The sequence below is a fragment of the Cheilinus undulatus genome, linkage group 4 (genome assembly GCF_018320785.1).
Source record: "Cheilinus undulatus linkage group 4, ASM1832078v1, whole genome shotgun sequence".
In the NCBI taxonomy this organism is placed as follows: domain Eukaryota; kingdom Metazoa; phylum Chordata; class Actinopteri; order Labriformes; family Labridae; genus Cheilinus; species Cheilinus undulatus.
In genome coordinates, this window is record NC_054868.1 from 34,780,675 (window position 1) to 34,801,652 (window position 20,978).

General features: G+C 39.5%; 2 protein-coding genes and 1 non-coding gene across 6 annotated transcripts; 2 read left to right on the forward strand and 1 right to left on the reverse strand.

Moving 5' to 3' along the window:
- Nucleotides 1–514: 514 nt before the first annotated feature.
- On the reverse strand, nucleotides 515–10,351 carry smu1b (SMU1 DNA replication regulator and spliceosomal factor b). Its single transcript, XM_041785492.1, has 12 exons — nucleotides 10,246–10,351; nucleotides 8,463–8,673; nucleotides 8,228–8,380; nucleotides 7,831–7,947; nucleotides 6,874–6,981; nucleotides 6,275–6,394; nucleotides 5,851–5,967; nucleotides 5,520–5,647; nucleotides 3,012–3,138; nucleotides 2,769–2,924; nucleotides 2,353–2,505; nucleotides 515–2,134 (listed from the first exon to the last, which is right to left on the reverse strand). Exons 1-12 carry the CDS (start codon nucleotides 10,269–10,271, stop codon nucleotides 2,036–2,038), a joined length of 1,515 nt encoding a protein of 504 aa, XP_041641426.1. The 5' UTR covers nucleotides 10,272–10,351; the 3' UTR covers nucleotides 515–2,035.
- A 1,356-nt stretch (nucleotides 10,352–11,707) lies between these two features.
- trnas-cga lies at nucleotides 11,708–11,789 on the forward strand. Its single transcript has one exon. It is a non-coding gene; the product is annotated as a tRNA-Ser (tRNA).
- Nucleotides 11,790–13,483: 1,694 nt separating this feature from the next.
- Nucleotides 13,484–20,276, forward strand: LOC121508592 (perilipin-2-like). 4 transcript variants are annotated; one of them, XM_041785544.1, is made up of 7 exons: nucleotides 13,484–13,572; nucleotides 13,692–13,734; nucleotides 13,933–14,137; nucleotides 17,267–17,349; nucleotides 17,467–17,704; nucleotides 17,782–17,918; nucleotides 19,845–20,276. In XM_041785544.1, exons 2-7 carry the CDS (start codon nucleotides 13,714–13,716, stop codon nucleotides 20,163–20,165), a joined length of 1,005 nt encoding a protein of 334 aa, XP_041641478.1. In that variant the 5' UTR covers nucleotides 13,484–13,572; nucleotides 13,692–13,713; the 3' UTR covers nucleotides 20,166–20,276. The 4 variants fall into 4 exon arrangements, with proteins under 4 accessions (XP_041641478.1, XP_041641479.1, XP_041641477.1 ...); XM_041785545.1 differs by having other exon boundaries at nucleotides 13,695–13,734; XM_041785543.1 differs by lacking the exon at nucleotides 13,484–13,572 and having other exon boundaries at nucleotides 13,579–13,734.
- Nucleotides 20,277–20,978: the final 702 nt, after the last annotated feature.

Below are 20,978 nucleotides of genomic sequence, written 5' to 3' on the forward strand. Positions count from 1 at the left end.
TTTACTCTCTAAGTGTATTGTTTTTAATCTGATGCTCAGCTGATGTTTAGGCAAGTGAGGCATTTTATTCTGTGGTTTTTGAGTTCAATTGCCGGGGACGATGGGGCCAAGCAGTTAAACTCAAATTTACAATAAGAAAGTTGTGCCATAATGAAAGGGTAATCACTCATTAAAGAGACCCCTAATATCAGTTATGCTCCTGTGCACCATACTGATAAGTGACGTAACGTACGACATGGCCCGTAGTTCCCACGGATTCACCACCTTCAACAGACCCAGTGTCTGTACGTGCAGCCTCCAGGTAATGACAACGCTGACGTTAAAACAAAAGCAGTGACTGTGTGTCCATACTTCTGAATATCTAGATACAGCATGCTTTAAAATTGCATTCACACCTGTAGCTCACAATATTCACTTTTGATTCACACTTTGTAAGGTGTGGCATCTGGAACTTTGATTTTGTACCAAACATACGATAGTGAAGGTTTTATGAAGAGGCACACCAGCACAAAAGTAAAGTTTTAAATTTAATTGATAACCATTTCTGACATATCTGATAGCTTTATATACAACATAATGAATATACAAAATATACTGTCATGAACTTTGTAACAATGAAATATCGATGACAGCACAGAGATAGTTTGTATCGTATACTGTAGCACAAAAATAATACCAGTGGAGGCAGTAGCTCTGTTTTTGCAGGAATACATGTCCTACTGATGCACAAGGACACAGGTTAGAGTCAATACAACAGACTGACACTAAATGACAGCTTTGAATACATTATATACCAACAGGAAGCTCATTGAGGTTTATCATCAGTCACCATGCATAATTTAAAGAAAACTTAAATTATTGTTGTCACATTTAGACTGTACTGAGGTAGCATGCAGAACACACGGAGGACAAAACAGATCATTACATCCGAGTCATTGCTCATTGATTGATACAAAAGTAGTATTAAAAACCAAAGCTGGCAAATCAAATACCTGATATTGTTTGTTTATGCCCAAACAAGAAGCACTTTTTTTATTATAAATAGTTTCACGACAGTTCACCGTCATGCATTTTCATGTCTGATAAAGACACAAGAGATGAAAATGGGGATTCAAACTGCACTGGTGAAGTTGGATCCATGAGGAAGTATGTGTACAGTACTGAGGACCAAGACTGCACTGCTTAGGTTTATAAAGCAAAGATCCTGTAAAATAATCTGTAAAAGAATAGGATTATACCAAACAAAATGTATAAAGAGATTATGTGTAAAATCTGAAGTACAAAGACCAAATTACTCATCTTGACAAACAGCTTTCTTAAGATTAATGTTCTGTGTTTTGGGTAAGTTATGTTTGACAAAAAGGCTTTAAAATGTTCAAGTCAACACAATATTTTGAGGCAGGATTAGGAGAAGTCTATTCTTTTGCTCCCTAAGGTGCAGCTTCTATAAGCATTTACCCATAATCCCCTCCTCTCTGGGTTTTCTTTTTCAAATAGGATTCTGTACAAATACAGCTTTGGATTGCCTCCTTGTTGTTGAGCATAACCAACTGAACAACTGTCTCAGTTCAAAAGAGAGAATAGAAATTGTTAAAATATGTAGCACAATCTTTGCTTTTATTATCTATTGCTTTTTTTAAAATGGTTTAAAAAACCCATGAATTGCTGAGGCTCCATTTGGGTCCATTTGGCAGCTGTTGTAGCTCGTTTTGTCATGTGTCACATATTAAAGTCACATGATCTTCATCAACACATGGATTCTGCTCATTTGCCAAGAATTTGATGGTTTCCAAGCTACTCTTTCTAAAAAGCCCTTCACATCCTTGGAAAATTAAAAAAGTTTAAGCTTCATTACAATAAAAAATTATCCATCTGCTGATGAAGATTGTGGACAATAACTCCACGCTGCAGAACAGCTACTCTGTGGACCTTATGGAGAGATTGTTCTCTTAATGAGCAGTCTGTCTTACAAAGAAATCTTTATAAACATGTGTAGTGCTCTCTTAGTCCTCCATATGGCAATGCAGGTGACAGATTAAGGTTTCCATAGCCTCAGGAGACCATCCTCGCTGTAAGTGGCGAGCATATTCTCATGTGGGTGGTGGGCGATGCCAATTACTTCTTTCTCGTGAACCTGTGGGTGCAGAGGAGCACAGATCACCACATATTCAGTGTTTCCAATCATCTTCACTGTTTACTTTCTGACACTCAGTGGGATCTCGACACAGCAGAGGAGGCAGAATCAGCCAAGTAAAGAAATAACTTCAAAAAGAGGCTGCACATTTTTCTTTCTTTTAATAAATGACATTTCATAAGCATGAACTGATAATGAATGTGTGCAGCAGAACTTACTTTCAGAGTCTTCTGCAGCCTTCCTGTCTTGTAGTTGAAGCAGTACAGCAATAAGTCCTCTCCCACACAGTAAATCCACTCACCATGGGGTGACAGAGTGCAACACACAAAGTCTGCTCCCTCCGTTCTGTCCAAGGAGAAGGTCTTTATAGTCTGACGGGGAAGAGGAGGCAGATAGCTTTAACAGAAAGGTGGTCAGAAATATTTAAAGGGCATTTAGCTGTGTGGCTAAAAGGATGGCAGCTGTCTGTTGTGTTGCAACCACTGTGCTTCGGAATAAAATGTCACAGCAGCTATTAGATGGACTTGTATTTCATTTCACTGCAGTGCCTGCCAACACCAGTGACATTGTTTTAATTTCCTTTTAATAACAGTAAATAGGAACCTTTTATTTGTATGCATCTGAGAGCTCTCACCTGACCGTGTATGCTCATGACGACCACTGTGGTGGAGTGGTTACAGATCACAAAGTGCTCAGGGTTTTGGGGCAGAGGGATTACATTGTTGACAGGGACTTCTGAATCCAGAGATTTCAAAGTGTGGAGGCATTCACAGGAATCTGTGTCCCAAATCTAAAACATGGAAAGGAAATAAATTTACTTAGTGACACAGTTCAGCACAGACATGATGCTTGAAGTTATATTATGCACGAATTGTACCTTAACCGTGCCATCAGATGATGCACTGATGATGTGAAATCCGTCTTGGGTGAAAGTTGCATCATTTATAAACGACGTGTGGCCATTTAGTTCCTTTACTGTCTTGCCGGACCTCAGGTCGTGGATTCTGAAAAAAAAAAAAAAGATATTTCTTAAAGCACTCAGAGACAGAAATGTAAAAAAAAAAAAATACTACATAAAATGAAAACAGCAGCTCTGATTCATTAACAAATCCACTGAAAAGGGGATTTTTCCCCAGAGCAGACAAAACGTGTTGCTCTGCTGTGGTTGTGGCATATTTTTAGCTCTAGTGAGAGTAACTGAGAGCAGATTAGCTCAAATGTGACAAATCATCTAAAGCTTAGTGATTCACTCTGTCTCAGGGAGGAGGTTGGATGATTTCGTGTATGTAAACAATTCGGTCTCTTGGCTCGTTGAATTGTAAGTGGAGAAACACGTTGCAGCTTTGTGCTCGAGCACATGGTCTCTTAGTTACACCCACACAGCACATGTGCTTCCACCACAGCCGAGCAGCTCAGCCCACAACCCCCTGCAGGCAGAAATAGATGTTTAACTCCTCAAGTCTGAAGGAAATTCAGGTTTGAGTGTGTGTGTGCATGTGTGTGCATGTGTGTGCGAGTATATTTGAGAGAGAAGAAAAGGCAGACATCCTCGCTTCGGCTTGTTTACATTCAGATGCTCTGCTCGTGTGCAACATGTGATATCAGGTACCCAGTGCTGATGCTTGATGTCTGCATGAAATTAAAGAGCTTTTTAAGGGCAAGGGTGTCTGCTTACAGCTTTATGAGGGGAAGTCTGGTTGTGAACACATCAGTGTGTGTGGCAGGCTAAGTCATTATACCATATGATTTGATCAAATGTATTGAGATATGATATAATGTGCTATAGCATGATACAATGTGATATGATTTGTTGTTTCAGTGTGATACAAAAAATGCAACATAATAAGGTATGGTGTGATACTCTGTGTTGCAATGCACTTCAGTTTGATTTACAACCTGATACAATGCAATGTAATGTGATATGACACAATATGATGGGATATTTCTATTAATGGTATGATGCAACGCAAAATTTCAAGATAAAACGATACAAAACAATGCAATGTGATGTGTTGCAATCAGTGCAATGTGCTCTATTTTGGTCAGAGTCCATGATGCGATGCAATGTGTTGCAATGCAAAGCTTTGCATTACAATGGGATCATTACCATACGAACTGTTACAATGGGATCCATTACAGTGCGATCTGTTGCAATTCGATGCATTGCAATACGATGCGTTACAATTCAATGCGTTGCAATAAGATGAAATGCAATGTGATGCAATGTGTTGCAATGCAGTGCGCTGCAATACAAGCTCTGTGAGCAACTAAATAATGTAAAAGGATACGTGCATTAATTTCCCTCATGTATATTTCGCCTCTTGTATACATTTTTCCTTTTTTTTTTACTTCTTTTCAAAGCTTTTTTTATTATCATGTTATCTTCTTGTTGTTGTTCATCTTCTTTTACCCTACTAAAAACTTTATTTTCGGCCAATAATCTTCCATATGTATTGCCTGCATTCATCTTATTAGTGCCCCAGTAAAGGGTCATGAAGTGGTGTCACAAGTAGTCATATTTGTGTAGGCGAAACTGTTATTGTGTCACACAAGTTAGGAGCACATTTCAGTATAGTGATCATGGTGATGTTGCCTGTATAACTGATCATTCAAGAAAATCCCACATTTCACTCTGTCCAGCCACGTGTAGAAACATAAATTAAACTGAAAAATTTCCTGCTAAAAACAGCTAGAATTTATCTGAGATTTGCACAGGAAATAAAATGATTAGTCCTTGTTGTTTTTATTTTTTGTCACTTTTCTCACCTACTTTTGCATTTGACACCTGAGGTATCCTTTATATGACTTATTATGGCAATATTTTCCTAATCCAATGTGGGACGTAAAAAGACTCTTCTGCCTTCTAGCAAAGCTTACAAAAATGTTTACGCCTTTGAAACGTTTGTGAATCATTTCTGAGGTCAGCGTGAGCTCTCACTTCCTCCCACAGCAGACAAACAAAGATTTGTTTGGCTGCAGAAATTTTGAAAAGGATTCTATTTTTTTGTTTGTTTCTATTTTAACACAAGTGGTGAAGTAATACTAAGTTGGGTCTTAAATTTACTTCCCTTTTAAAACTTACATTAAGTTGCCTATATGAATGGCATTTAAATCTTTTCCCATACAGCTATTTAATATGGAGCATACATGTACAGTGATTTATTCTTTAAGTTTACTGTGTAGCTCAATATTGATGTATTGTAGATCACACTCAGAGCACTTTATGGCTTTGATTCATACTTTAATTGTCCACAGTTTTCTTAAAAGACTTTTATGAGTCCTGTTAGTGATATAGATGTGGGTGACAGTATTTGGCACATATTTGCTGACTGCAGCCAACAGCAGTGTGTTCACTGACAGAAAACACTACAGGGTTATGTCCCACCTGAGGGTCGGGTGAAACGAGGCGCTGAGAATCTGGTTGTTGTCCTTGGAGAAGGTCAGACAGGTCACACCTTTGTTGCGGGCATGCTCAAACCTGCGCAGACATAAGCCGCTCTCGATCTTCCATACCTTCAATAACACACATGAAGATGTATTGAGACGACCTTAAGTTTAAACACCTTTGAGCCTCAATGATTTTTTCATTATTTGGACATCATTTTTTCTTTTTTTAGTTTCCATTAAGTGGTAGAAAGACTTCACTTTAAATGATCAAGACCTTATAAAGACACAGTAAAGACCTTCATTAGTTGCATACTATAACAATGTTTAACCTTTATTTTGCCATTCTGAGCGCCGGTTGCCAGAAGATCTGAGTCGTGACTGAAGCACATGCACAGCACAGCTTCGTCCATCATCATGAAGCTGTCCTGGGCCTGATATTTCAACTCCTTATTCAGTCATACAAACACACAAGGAGAGATTAAAAGAAAAAATATACACAATAAATGGATGAATGAGAGATTTCCTTCATATTTCTTCAAACTTACACATTTTTCATATTTGTTTTCTGTTAAGTGAACAAGTCAAACTTTTGTTTGTATCATTATTTTAACAAAGAGGCAACTATGATTACAGTTATAACTAAAAGCATTATTTAAATATACATATTTTTGTATTTTGTTTTCAAAATGCTAATAAAAAGGGGAAACAAAAAGTCTTATTTTGATATGATATCATGATCTGAAACTTGCTCACCTTGCTGATATTACCGGTCATATGGTTCCAAACCTCAATGAGTCCCTCCACTGATCCGGTAAACAGAAACCTCCCATCAGGGGAGAAACGTGCACACTCCACATGTGACCGTCGTCCAAACTGCATGTTCAAAAGACATGTAATAACTCATTAACATTTCAATGCCTCACTCGTGTTTTTAGCTACTTGTGGTGCATTAATAAATATAATAACACCAGTTAATATCAGACTCCTCAGGAGAAGTTTAAGGTTTTTCAATCATGCTGCAGACTGAAGGTGTGTGGGCTGTCTGTTCCTCCCATCACCTTGGGCAGAGAAGAGCAAGGACATGCAACTCATGCAGCTCCATCTGGAAGCCAGTAATGAAGGCGCAGCCAGACACTGAGACAAATGCCTCCAGGAGGGTGTGTGAATTTGTGTATCCATGTCCATCTTTGGAGATGACTCATCAATAATTATAGAGAAGTCTTGTTCATAGTGTATATATTTGTAATTTTGCTCATGATGCTCATATTGATGCCAACAAATAGAGCTTTATAAAATGCATCATTTAGTAGACTGTAGCAGAATTGTGATAATCAGAAGGAGTCATGGTCTACCTTGATGTGTCGATACAGCTGGGTAGGGAAGCTGTCTTTCTCCTTCTTTCCGTACGAGTCGATGGTGGAGTCGGGGGAGCTGTCAGAAGACTCCTGCAGCCTTATAGTCTGCAAGGAAGAGGCACGACAGGAAACTTAATTTAGCTGCTACTGTTTTTTCCTCAGCGTCAACACTGCAAGTAATTTAGGAATGCAAAGAAAAGTTGTCGAAAAGCACAAATTATGCAGGAAAGGCAGCAACCTGAGTACTGCAAACATATTATAAACTGCCATTCTGCCTTTGCATGCGTACATGTTCATTCATCCTTTAAAAAGTTGAGTTTTCTTCCTTCTTACTACCAAAATGGCAGCTTTGTAACTTTTATATTTGGTCATCTAAGATAAATCTAGCAGTTATGACTTATTCCTTCTAAGAAAAAATGAGTTAGTTTCAGATGATTAAAATGGTAACAGATTTGATAATATTGATCATATCTTGATAAAATATCATCAAAGCATATTTTGTTTCTAAGGGCGTTTCCATCTCCTCCATAATGCAAATAGCAGGAGATGAAAAGACTGAAACAAACAGCAGGCGGTGCTGTTTCTTCAACAAGGATCTGTGCAGAGGTGCAACATATAAAAGTTTTAGCAAGACTTTTTTAAATGCTTGAAAATGTGAAGAAATCATCTTTTCTTCATCTCATTCATTAATCCCTAGAGTTATATGCATTGATATTTTACTAAGACTGTCTCAACTGTGACTTGACACTTTGTTCATGTATGAAATCAAGACTAAGAGTAAGGGGCTGATTAAAATATGTATTTTTAGGGCCTTTTAAGACCTTTAATCAAGATGTGAATCTACTAAATATGCTATAAAACTCAATAGCTCAAAGAAAGATAAACTGCTTTATTTGTTGCCCTTGCTCTATAATTATCTTGAGCACTAAGGCAGATATTGATCAGATTACTCACTCCGATTTCTTCCAGCAGCCCCATGAGGCGAGAGGGAGGCACCACACTGACCTCCCTCACCAGAGCCTCGGCTATTGCCCTTCTCCTCTTCTGCTTGCTGCTGCCTTTAGGGTATGCCTGTAATGAAAGAACAGGGATGGTACTCTATAAATAAGAAGGCAGGGGTGAGTCCAGGGGTTGGCTAGATGGGCTAGATTGGCCACTTCAAGGGCGATCCCAAAAAAAAAAAATTCTGTTTGGCAGCTTTTCATGATGGATTTATGCAAAATTTAAGTATTTGGGCTAAATAAATCCTATTCATTCTTGTGTTTGTGCACACAACTCTTATGATCTCCCAGTTGGGCTCCACACCTGAGTTTAAGTGTATTATTTTTTAAAGAATTATCACTTGTCTTACCTCTCGAGGGTCAAAGTAGGAGCATGTAAGCAGGTTCTCGAGGTGGTAGTACCTCTCTTGCTGTGTCTGCTTCAACATGATCATGGGGTCGGTTTGTCTAAGGAGTGAGCGAGCCGCACCCACCTCCCTCATTTCAATCAGCTCCATAACCACCTGTTACAACATCCATATTCATGAGCTCATTAGAAGAAAAACAATAATGCTTCACATTTTAACCTAAAGATACCAAGTTTACCTGCTCATAGAGGTCAATAAGAGTGTTGTCAGGTAACTTAAGAGACTCGATGGCCAGCAGCACCGAGTCCCAGTGACCATTCTTTACGTCTGCAATGAAGCTGTCGATGCTCTCCACTGTGTTCAGAGACACGGTGGTTTCCTCCTGTAAGGTGTTCAGGGTTCTGTACAGGTTGTTCTCCTTCAGGTACTGCATGATCAGGCGGATCACACTAAAAAAGAAAAAGTCATCTTTGTCAGAGCTATTTTGCTTAAGCTTCTTACTATGGTGCATCTTTTTTTCCCTTCTGTCACACTCTGCAGAACTGAAACCCTGTATTTATTCTCAGAAGCGTTCACACATTTAGACATAGATCCTCTGACTCAACAGCTGTCAACAGAAAAAGGAGTGAGCTGTTCCTGTCAAAACAAGACGTGAGCGTGGAGCGTGCTGCATGTGGAGTTTAGTCCCACTTGAAAGCCATCTGCTGGACATTTTCTCAGCTTTGCCTTCATCCCTTCTGAACTGCTGCTGCCGTCACTTTGACAGCATCACCCTGCAGTGGGTTTTTTCACGTGCATTTTTGTGCAGAGACATGGGGTCAGTGTTTGGATTAACCCTGCCCACTAAAGCTCGAAGACAGTCTCATTTTCTCCATCTCCCTAGACAGACTTTAAATCTAAACATTGTGTACCCTATCCTCACGCTCCCCCCATGAAGTCTTACTAACCAATAAGAAAAGAGCAGCCACATCTTGCCAGGGGGGTGGAGAGCATTTTAGTTCAACAGGCACATGTGGATGAAACGCACAGAATGTACGGCGTCTGGACCCGCCCTCTCTCAGCATCATGATCAAGGACGTCAGATTAAACGTCTTTAATTGGGCATTTAAGCAGACTCACGGGGGGAAACATGCAACATATGCGGAGCACATTATTTCATTAAAGAAAAGCGGTTTCAGTGAGTGGATGGGAGGATCCCGAGGAGATTAAACAGGCGGCACATGGTTGCACACGCTGCGCACAGACAATAAACAACAGCGTCAGAGAAAACGTCAGTTTAAGGCTATACATCTAGAAATTTATGTCAGCCGGAATAGATTTATTTCAGCATTTAGCGTAAGAGAACGTCAGTTTAGAGCAACATTTAGATTATTACATTAGACTGGATGGAATTATTTCAGCATTTAGCGTAAAAGAACGTCAGGTTAGAGCAACATTTAGATTATAACATTAGATTGGATGGAATTATATCCACGAAGCCCCAAAAAACGTACGTTTAAGGCTATATCTAAATTTTTGAGTTAGGCTGAATGGATCAACATTAAGTTTCAAAAACGTCAGTTTAAATCTTTATTTGGAGTTTTAAGATGGACTGAATAGATCATGTATACATTACGCGTAAGAGAAACGTCAGTTTAAAGCAGCATTAAGTTAGAATAAAATTATATATTTCGTCATTAAGCGTAAGGAAAACGAAAAAAAATAACATTTAAATGTTTAAGTTACACTGAATGTCTCTTTTAAAACATTAAGAATTGAAAGCAAAATCATAAAAATGACACAATATTATCTGAAAAGAGGAAAGTTTTAAAAAGGTGTAACCAATGCAATAAAACTAACACTGATTAAATAAACAGCAGATTGGTACGTAATTGAACAATAACAGCACAAAGAGTCTCCTAAATTTAAGTTAAGCTTGTGAAGTCCCACATGTTGTCTTAATGTTGTTAATGACCATCACTAAACTAGCTCTTTAAACTCACTCTTTAATATAGAAATGCCTTAAAGTAAAGCGCACTTACTCCGAGGGTTCCATGTCCACTGCCATGATGATGTTGTCTCTTGCTGTTGCTGCACCGGACTAACGGATCGGCGGCTCGGCTCGAGCTCTGAGCTCGCTAGAGCCACGTGAAAGTAGTCTGTCGAGGACCACCCACTACACGTGCTTCTCTTGTGCCTTCTCATTTTTTTTGCGTCGGGCAGCAGTCCCAAACCCTGTGACTGCCGCTGCCACACAAAAGTCTCGGAGCTGACGTCACCGACGCATGCCGATACATTGAAGAAGAAACATTTGGTGGGCACGTTGTGCGCAGGAGACGCGGCTGCAGTCAGACACGACAGCAGCATCAGCATCAGCACCACGGACAGAGACCCTCGTGGCACAGAGCGTGTTCTGGGCTTTGAGTTGTGCTGGGGCTCAAACACCGCTGTAAACGTCCTCTGGAACGGAAAATCACCTCAGAGCTCATCAATATGCAGACACTGAACTGGGTGCGTCTGTGCCTTGTTATTTCACTAAGTTAATCCCTGCACACATTATGATTACAGCACTCACTGTCCCTGTAATTACACAGTGCGGGTGTGATGCTGCTGTAGTGGGCTGTGGGTGTTAATCATCATTGCCACTTAAGTGAAAGTGTTTATCGGATCTTCACGCCTCCGCCTCTATAGACCCACACCAGCAAACAGACCTGTTGGTAAACACGAGCCTCGTTAATGCATTACAAAGACTCCATAACTATTCTGTGGCGTTGTTTCTGCAGAGGAAAAGAACAGGATCTCGTGTCAGCGCTTGATGACGGTCACGCGCCCAAAACACAGCTACTAAAACTAATCTTCACAGTTATTCCACTTTAAATGAATGCAGAAACTGAATAGAGGCACAAAAGAAAGGCATTTCGCCAAGAAACTTACAACTAACAACAAATGCGCAAACTCTACAAATGTACATCCGTTTAAAATCTGCAAGTGTTTGCTATCATGAATGCGGAAGTTTTTTTTTTTTAAGTCACGTGTGTAAAGTTTGTCCGTCATGTTTGTTAGAATGCTGAACTTATATTACCTGCAGTTATATATTCAGAGCCTGCTGTTCAGTGAAATGGCGCAGCCTCCTTGGTGTCTACTTAAAGTTATTAAAGCTGTCTGAAAACAGCCTGCAGGTGTCCATGGACCTTTGGTGACTTGCAGAAGAGAAGGACAGACTTGTCTGAACATTTTCACAAAGCAGGAGAGCAGTTTTAGGCACAGTGTGGATAAAGGAGATGCTTTCACGTTATGGCAAACATGGACAATTTGACCAGTAGCCTTAGTTATGAATAGGACTAGGCCTAGAGGAAGTTGACATCTTCGTATTTCAATATAGCCAAGATCCCTTGGTGGATAAACGAGCTTGCACTGAAAGAATGCTTTGACTTGCATGTATGCAGAGAAATGAGGAATTCGACGTCAGACTATATTTCTGCTACAAAAGAAAAAGTTAGACGAGCTGTGATGGCCGAGTGGTTAAGGCGTTGGATTCGAAATCCAATGGGATATTCCCGCGCAGGTTCAAATCCTGCTCACAGCGTCATTATCCTCACCTGTCATCAAAAACAAGCAGATCACCTGTGTCAAAACACAACGCATCAACTCTGACATGTTAAAGCATCTTCTCAGTCCGTGGCTTATCTCCCAGCACATAACGAACTTATATACCATACATCTATAGGAGGAGGAAGACGTCATTGAATAAGCAGATTTGTCCAGATTTAAAAGTATCTGAAAAAAAATTGAATGTCATGGGAAAGTTCATCTTGATTATTATGGCTCTACTATTTCAAAATATTAGAATATCCAGAGCATCAGTCCATTAAAAAGATTTATGACAGAAATGTTTTCTTTCTGGAAAATTATGCTCTTTTATGCACTCAGCACTTGGTTGGAGTTCATTTTGCACAAATTACTAAACTAGCTGTTGGTATGGAGCCAATCAGTCTGTGGCACTGCTAGGTTGAAGCCCAGGTTGCTTTGATAGTAGCCTTCAGCTGTCTTGTATTGTTGAGTCTGATGTCTCCCATCTTCCTCAAGCCAGTTTCTGGTAGTTTTGGCTTCGCTGTGGGCAGGTGCCAAGTCCTGCTGCAAAAGGAAATCAGTCTCTCCATAAAGTTCCTCAGCAGTGAAAGCATGAAGTGCTCCAAAATTTCATGGTAGATGGCTGACAGTGATGACTCTTGACTTGAAAAAGTGCAGTGGACCAACAGGAGCAGGTAACATGGCACCCTAAACCATCACTGACTGTATAAACCAAAAACACTGGACTTCAACCATCTTGGATTCTGTGCCTCTACAATCATCCTTCAGACTTTGGACTGCCGAGCCACGGCCCAGTTCTTTTTCTCCTTAAGCCCATGTGAGAAGTTGATGACATCTGTTGTTCAGGATTTGCTCAACACAAGGAACATGACACATTTGGTGTTGTGTTTGGTGTCGTGTTCCACACACACAATAGTCTGTTTCCTGGGCACATCTGCGTGTGGTGGCTCTTCATCTGACTCCAGCCTCATTTCACTCCTTGTGAAGCTCCCCTAAGTTCTTGAATCTGCTTTGTTTGACAATCATCTGAAGGTTGAGCTCATCCCTATTGCTTGTGGACCTTTTCTAACCATACTTTTCTTTTCCAGTCAACTTTCCATGAATATGCTTTGATACAGCCTTTGAGAACAGCCTGCCCTTTCAGCAATGACCTTCTGTGGCTTACCCATCTTGTGGAGGGTGTCAATGATTGTCCTTTGGGCACCAGTCAAGTCAGCAGTCTTCTCCATGATTGTGGTTATGTGTTCTGAACCAGAGTGACAGAATGAAGACTCAGGACACCTTTTCAAATTGGACTTTTTCACAATATTCTAACATTTTGAGATAGTGGTTTTATGATGTTCATGAGCTGTATGTGCTGTAACCATCTTGATTGAAGAAAAAAGTCTTGTAATGTTTCACTTTGTATGAGATGAATTTTGAATATATGGAAATTTAACTTTCTGAAGAAAATCAGGGGGGAATGAACCTTTACATGATATCCTATTTTTCTGTGATGTACCTGCTGTACATGTAAAATGTAAATGTTAATATAACTTCCCAAAAACCTCTTTTTGGTTCAAGGAAAAATGTGTAAAAAGCAACTGTCTCTGATGCTGATAGCTACCTTAAATAAATAAATACAAATCTCTCTCCGCTTATTATTACCGTAATACCGCGTTGACGTATCGCGAGAACACTGAGCTCTTCCGAACAGCAACCTGCACAGGTGGACGCTAATTGACTGAGCTGATATTTGCTGTGAACCTAAGTTTTCACCTGGAGACGCACCCCACTGGGTGAGTTAGCGTTTTAACTGACTTGGACTGGCATATCCCTTATCTTGAGAGAGTCAACTGAAAACTTTTAGTTTCTCACAGTTGTATAATTTCGTTCTTTTCTTTCCCCTCTTAAAAAGTAGTCTCACAAATCTCGCGAACATGCCGATGAACAACAACCTGGTGAGTGCTAGATTTACCCTCCTCACAACCATCGCCAAAACACCGGCTAATGTACTTCTTTCTTTCTTTTGGACCAGCATAAGCTCGCTAAATGCTTTATAAACTTTTTATGCCTTTCTTTGTTTTAACGTATCGATGATATCCTATCCTGTTAGCCTAGACAGAGTTAACATTTTTGTCTGTGCTGTTATGTTGCAGAAGTTTCCGAGTGCAGCTGGCAGACTGGCTAAGCTTCCTCTGGTTAGCTCAGCTTGCAGCAGTCTGTCAGTGTTGTACATCAACAGTAAAAGTAGCCATCCTAACCTGAGGTCTGTGTGTGAGGTGCTGGAGAGCAGTGTGACAGCTTTAAGCTCAGCAGCCTGTGAGAGAGTAACACCTGTCATGGCTATACTGGAGCCTCACAGTGAGTACTGACAGGGTTAAGAGGGGGTATTTATTGACAAAGTGAGAACACCTGGCTTTTACAGTATTCTTGATCAGGTCACTGTGTGTGAGCTATGGACTTTAAACAGTGGGATATTCTTACGATTTTGAAGTGCATTTAAATTAGTGGGAAAAAATGCTTATTATCAAATACTCTCTTCACTGATGAAACGACTGTTTACAAATTGGCAAAGCTTGTTGAAATCCTTCAACACAGCTCCTCTGGCCAAATGCAACTTTTTTCCAAATATCAGTAATAAGATACCTCAATGGAAGAGCAAACACCTAGCAAATCACAGAAAACACTTTCCAACTCTCAAAAAAATGGTTATTTATTTGCAACATTTCACTACTAGACCTTTATCAAACAAACAGACTGTTTGCAGGGGTTTCCTTTGATTTGTTTATTGAGTAATGGATAAAAAAAATCACAAAAGAGAAAAACAGCAAATTCTTCTATTGAAGAATTCAATATAAAATATTTTTTACAAAAAAATGAAACGCCCCTTAACCATCAGGCAGTTCCAAGCTTCTGCAAGGTATACAATTGCACGGCAGTGAAAGTACAGCAGAGGGTCAAGAAGAAGGGCTGGGGTGATTTTTGTCATGGTGTGAATCATTGAAATTTTATATGAACATGAGGCAAAATGGCCTTAACCTTTGACCTTCTAAATATCGGTATATCCTTGAGCCTGAGTGGACATTTTAGCAGTTAAAAAGACATACTTCAAAGCGACATTGAGATATGTTAAGGACTAAAGCCTGGTATACACTATGTGATTTTGGGCTGTTCCAAACGGAGGATGTCCAGTCATGGCGATATCTTTGGCCGTGCCTCTAAAACAGAGATCCCACGTCACACTATGAGACAGGTTGACAGCTGTTGGCAGAATGAATGTTTTGACTAAAAGTTTAAATGCAAGGACTTAAATTAGACTTAAATGTTTCAGACTTTCCGTGGACTAGAAACAGACCAAAATCAAAAAGGATAGAAATGACTCAAATGTGACAAAGACTAAGAGGCATTTTAAACTAAAGATTTAAGTAATATTTACACAGGATAATTTGTGAATTATCCCCTGATGTCAGTGTTTGGTGTGCTACATTTGCATACGATCAGTGAAGTCTGTAACCTACTAGGTTTTACTGACATTTCTGTAGGAAAACATGGAGGTGCTGCATTACAGCAGCAATGAAAATTCAGTGGATTTTTATTTCTAAAGTTAATACCAAAAAGCAATGCTATGCACATAATCACTTCCTCAGGTGATATTGTCTTGATGGGTCCTATACATACTGTTAACCAGAGTTTACAAGAGACTGCATGTACGGTAAACTTGGCAACAATCTCCCTTAGCTCTTCCATTACACATCAAGGTTGCATAAGTCACCTGTGCATATCTGCAGCAGATCAGACAAATAAGAAGAGGAAGAAAGTTGGGTAACCAACCCGTCAATGTTTGAGAACGAGACGTCTCACAATAAATATGACGAGTTTTTATGCAGCTGATGCTGTTGATGTTATTCATAGTTATACATACGCAGCAGTAACGCTTCTTGTGCAGATCAGCTGTTTTAACACACTGAATGCTAAACAACACATTTCAAATCTTAAACTGTACCATGCATGAAATGTACAGCTAAATAATACTGATAGAAGATCAGGAAGTCGTAAAGAGAAGTTGTACGAGGAAGAGCAGAAGTGCTGTGCATCTTAGAGCAGTAGTGTGTGCATGTACATTTTGACAGCAGTTTAAATAAATGGATTAAGTAAAATTATCGTTTTTGAACATAAACTGGAATTAATTGAAAGAAAGGCACTATTAATAATCCACATGTATCAAAGCTTTGTTAACAATCTTCTTTGCAGCCTCTATTATTTTTTTTAGACCAGAAGAACATGCAGGAAAGGCCACATGGGCAGTAATAAAATACAATTACCACCCTGAATTACAGAGCTGCTGATACCCACTGGACTGGAATTACCTGTTGACATGTGTGTCAGCTGAAAAATAGTAGGTAATTTTTATCCACAAATTACAGGCATGGTCAATTTGTATGGGGTTAAAAACATAGACATCCTGCAAGATTACTACAAATTACCAGAGGTACCTAGGTAATGGTTACCTGCCATTGCTTGCACAGAGGCATAGCATCCTGGTGATATATTTCTCATTTTAGTTTTTAAACATTTTTTCTGGGACTTTTTCCCTATTTCTATAGAGATAGGATAGTGGATAGAGCCAGAAACAGGGATGAGGGAGTGGAGAATGACATGCAGTGAAAGAGCCACAGGCTGGGTTTGAACCCGAGCTGGCTGTGCACATGGGGCACATCCTAACCACTACGCAATCTGCGCCCTTACAATAGATTATTTTTGATTGAGTTCTCTGATTGGATGAGAGGCATTCCATAATGCTGATACTGAGTTCTTAATGACTGGGACTTCAAAATGTTATTAACTGTGCCTCTGTCAGATATTCTTCTGACCAACATTACAGCAGGGAAAGATTATCCTGATATATTAAATTGTTCCTCTGAATCATAAAACAGACCCTTATCTAAGTCACTGCATGGTAAACAAAAACATCCATATGAATGTGCATAACACTATCATTGGTCTGTGGTAACTATGGACACAAAGTACTAAGAATGCCGCAGAATGTTTGAGTTGCTTGGCAACAGGTTGATTTGATGGGGGAAATTGTGATTGTTTTTTTGTTTTGTTTTTTTTTACCAATTCTATGTAAAAGCAGTATCACACTCATTGCCAGCACTGTTGGATATCACTGCTACTTTGTTCCTTTGAGAGAATCACAGCAGTGCCGATATTAAGAACATCACCCACTCATGGGATGTGGCCTAACTGGCTAAAGTAAATTTAATTAAAAGATATTTCTTTTTTTAATTGACAGTTGACTAGACTATGACACAGGTCATTTAGTCTTTTTGTGATTAAAAGACTAAATAAAATGTTTAATGCATTAGTAAACCACATTCAAGAATGGGAAAGCAATTTAGGTAAATAAGTTTTGGATTGAATATGTTAAAGATAATATGCAAGTAAAACCTCTGCCATACACCACTGATAAGTGTATTACTTTTACAGTATTTGTGGCAAATAACATCGCATCTAAGAGCCTGGACTGGCTGGAGACTGCATTCCCTGTGCTTCACACACCCACAGAGCAGGTGAACCTTTTTTTTTCTTCTCTTTTAAATCTTAATGAGCTTCACAGTCAGAACAAACCTCCTCATATAGCAAACGAAGCAACCACCATCTCTTCTGTTATGTGTCTGTTTTCACAGGTTGTTGCTGCTGCCAGGAACAAGATGAGCGAGATCCAAGACGTGGTGAGCATTGCAGCTAATGGGACTGTGGACTGCGTGCAGCACACACTCACATGGCTGATGGGGAGGATACAGCAGGCCGACCAGCCGCTCGTGGAGAGAGCCATCAGTGTGGCTGGGGCGGGATTGGACTCAGCTCTGATCATGACAGAGACTCTCATGGACCACGTGCTTCCTCCCTCTGAACAAGATAAAAGTGCATAGCATAAATATTAAAGAAATGCAGCTAGACATTAAAACATTCCCTGAACATATCTTAATGCTTGTTTATAGAGGCAGAGGCTCACCTGTTTGAGGATTTCGAGGTGGCCACACCCAGGAGAAGTTATCATGTTCGACTTCTTTTACTCGCTGCCAGGCTGTGCAGGAGGACTTGCTACATGGTTGGCTCCAAGATTCAAACTTTAAAGGTGTGCTGTGAGTAAAATCAAAGTAAATCAGTGAATAGATAAGTTTGCTTTCATTTATAAGGTTGAGAGTAGGGGTGTAACAGTACAGACAAATTTTGGTTCGGTACGTACCTCGGTTTTTAAGTCACGGTTCGGTACGTTTTCGGTACGGTGATTGAAGTGGATAAATAAAATTTAATTTTAATTCTTTAATGAAATTGTATTAAAATAAATAGGCTGAATAAATTACACTTAGATCATAAATAATGCTGCAGCCTCCCTCCAAAAGTTCTTCAGTGATTAAAAATATTAATAAATAAATACATTTTTGAATAACTAGGTTATTTTCATTGATATATTACCCATTCTTTAAACACTAAAATTTTACAGCTAACTTGAACGCATCATCACACAACCGCAAGTTAGCTTTTTAAGTATGGAAATTAGCGCTGATTTCAACATGGACTTCAGCACTGGACTACTTTTTTAAACAATGGGACCTATTACAAAGTTTGGAAGAACTTTTCACAGCCCATCTTGGAGGATAAAGAGGTTAAAGCCGTGTGAAATCTGAGGATAACTTTACCTGTGACACAGCTGCAGAGTCCCTCTCTCACCCCTCTGAGGCTGAAGATAAAGTTAATATGATTCACAGAGCCAGAGCACCATTGCTATATGGGTGATTTAAATGAAGCCGGCGGCTCTTCTAACTCCACATGCGCCATCACTCTTATTCGTTTTTTCTGTAACTGCTCCTTCTTCTGTAGTGACGGTTTCTGGCAGCTTTTAGCCCCATTGCCGTCACCTGGATTGAAGTAAGAACTTGACTGTTTTTTTAAATACTCAGTCTGATGTATTACTGCGTGCACCGAACCGTGATGGCCATACTGTGGCGGTATGGGACGAATACAAATGCCATTACACCCCTAGTTGAGCGTGTCAACATTTTTCTAATAAATCTCACAGATAAGGAAGAAATTATTAGCTTCCTATGAAAATTTCACCTTTTTAAATGCATTTCCAAACTGCTGCTATACAGAGCAAGGGATTTTTAACAGCTTTTCTGAACATCTTGGTTTTATTTTGGATGCTTACATTATTTTTACTTTGCACACAGACAAAATAATTTCACAAAAACTACCATGGTCAAAATAATCAGCCCTTTAGAACTGACCTTTTGGTTGAGCCATGGCACAAACCACTGCCTTGCAATGATGTGCTTTCACTGTGTAAGCACAGTTGGGTAATACTTTAAAAAATAGATTTTCATGTAGGGGGGCTAATATTTTCATCATCTGTATGAAGGCACAGATAGTTCTGGTTAACGTATTTCAGTATAAAACCAGGTTTTAAGGATTATCCAGCCTCTGAGCACAGGTAATGCAAGGTATGGCTATTGAATAATGAGACTGCGTTTATGAGGATAAAACTGCCTGGTTCACAGCCACACTGAGAATACCTATCTGAAAGACTTGGTAGAAATGGTGATGATTGATGAAATGACATTCAGTAGCTTTGTCTTTTTCAAAATATCTCAATAAAATGCACTGAGTAGATGTTTGAGATGTAAACATTGTCACGACTTGCCATTATCTGTAATATTGCTTTCTGGCAATGTGCTAAACACTGCCAAGACTAATGAAAAAAATTGTTAATAATTTGTGGGCTTGTGGTGCATGTTCAATTCAGGAAACATCAAAAGTACAATTGCAAGAGGAGTGGTTATATCTCAAGCATGAAACATGATTATGGGTCATCTAAATGTAAGTTAAACTAATAAACCTCATATATAGTAGTAGCAGTCAAACGTATTTTCAATATGAAAATAACTCGTGCAAAGAAAACAGCAGCAATAAGTAACGCTTGTTATAAGGTTAAACAACTCATGATTTTAACTAATAACTGTAGACAGACAATGACTTACATGAACTACCCTTCACTCAACAGGTCATGGAGAGTTTGTCCTGGTCTTCAGGCCGACAAACCAGCTGGATGGTCTTGGGCATCCAGGAGCTGCCTCAGTATCTGCAGCATCAGCTGTTGTCTGTGTTATTCTTTATCTCCCAGATGTACAACCTACACTGCCCACAGCCCTGGCTGCAGAGGTCTAATCAAGAGAGGGCTCATCTCAATGCTGCAGAGACCCCCGCACACAAAGAAGTGGTCCGGTTTCACACTCAAGCTAAATCCACCCATGGAGTGAGGAGGCTGACTAAAACATCTCCATTTGAAGATGGATGTAGTGTCAAAGGATGCGGTCGTCGTTGAGAAAAAGCGTTTTTTTTTTTGTTGTTTTTTTGATGTACGTTTGTGTCCTAAAGCTTTCGAAAAAAAGCTGCAACAGAAAAGTGTCTTCAAATAAAATCAGATTGAATAATGTAATGTCTGTACAGTTTTGGCATCTGATATGTGCAGAATGATTTTAACAGGCAGTATACTGTCCAGAACTAGAAATGAGATTAGTCCACAAGGCATTTTTCCCCTGCATTTAACCATACAAGGTGAGCTGTGTGGCATATATGGTTTTGTCAACTTTTCTTTTGCCAAACAGCAAATACAAGTAAGCCCAGCAATTGTTCCTGTCAAAAGTTAATTTGGGCCTTGCTGAGTTATAACCTTGATAAACTTAAATGTATCACTAACTAGAAAAGCACTCAGAAAGTGCAGACCTCCACCATTAGCCCCATCTCCCAATAGTGAAGTATGCTTTTAAAAAGTCCTGGATCCAGACAGTGATCCGGATCACTCCCAAAATCTTATCAGTTCTTCCTTATGCCATCTCTGACATTCCCTTATAAACTTAATCAAAATCCGTCCGATACTTTTTCAGTTATGTTGCTAACAAACAACTAACATTTACCTCCCTTACGGAGGTCAACAGTGAAATTGATATTAGAATTAAAATTAACATATGTTTCAACTAGCTTGTGATGCTAAGACGCTTAATCCTTGATTCGGGGCACTGTTAAACATTAATGAAAGCGCTGGAAATCTCATGTCCCGTCTGCTCATAGTAATGAAGTCCTAGACAACAGTCAAAAAAAAAGCAGCAACCTTGTACTACAGTCTGTTGGGCTATAG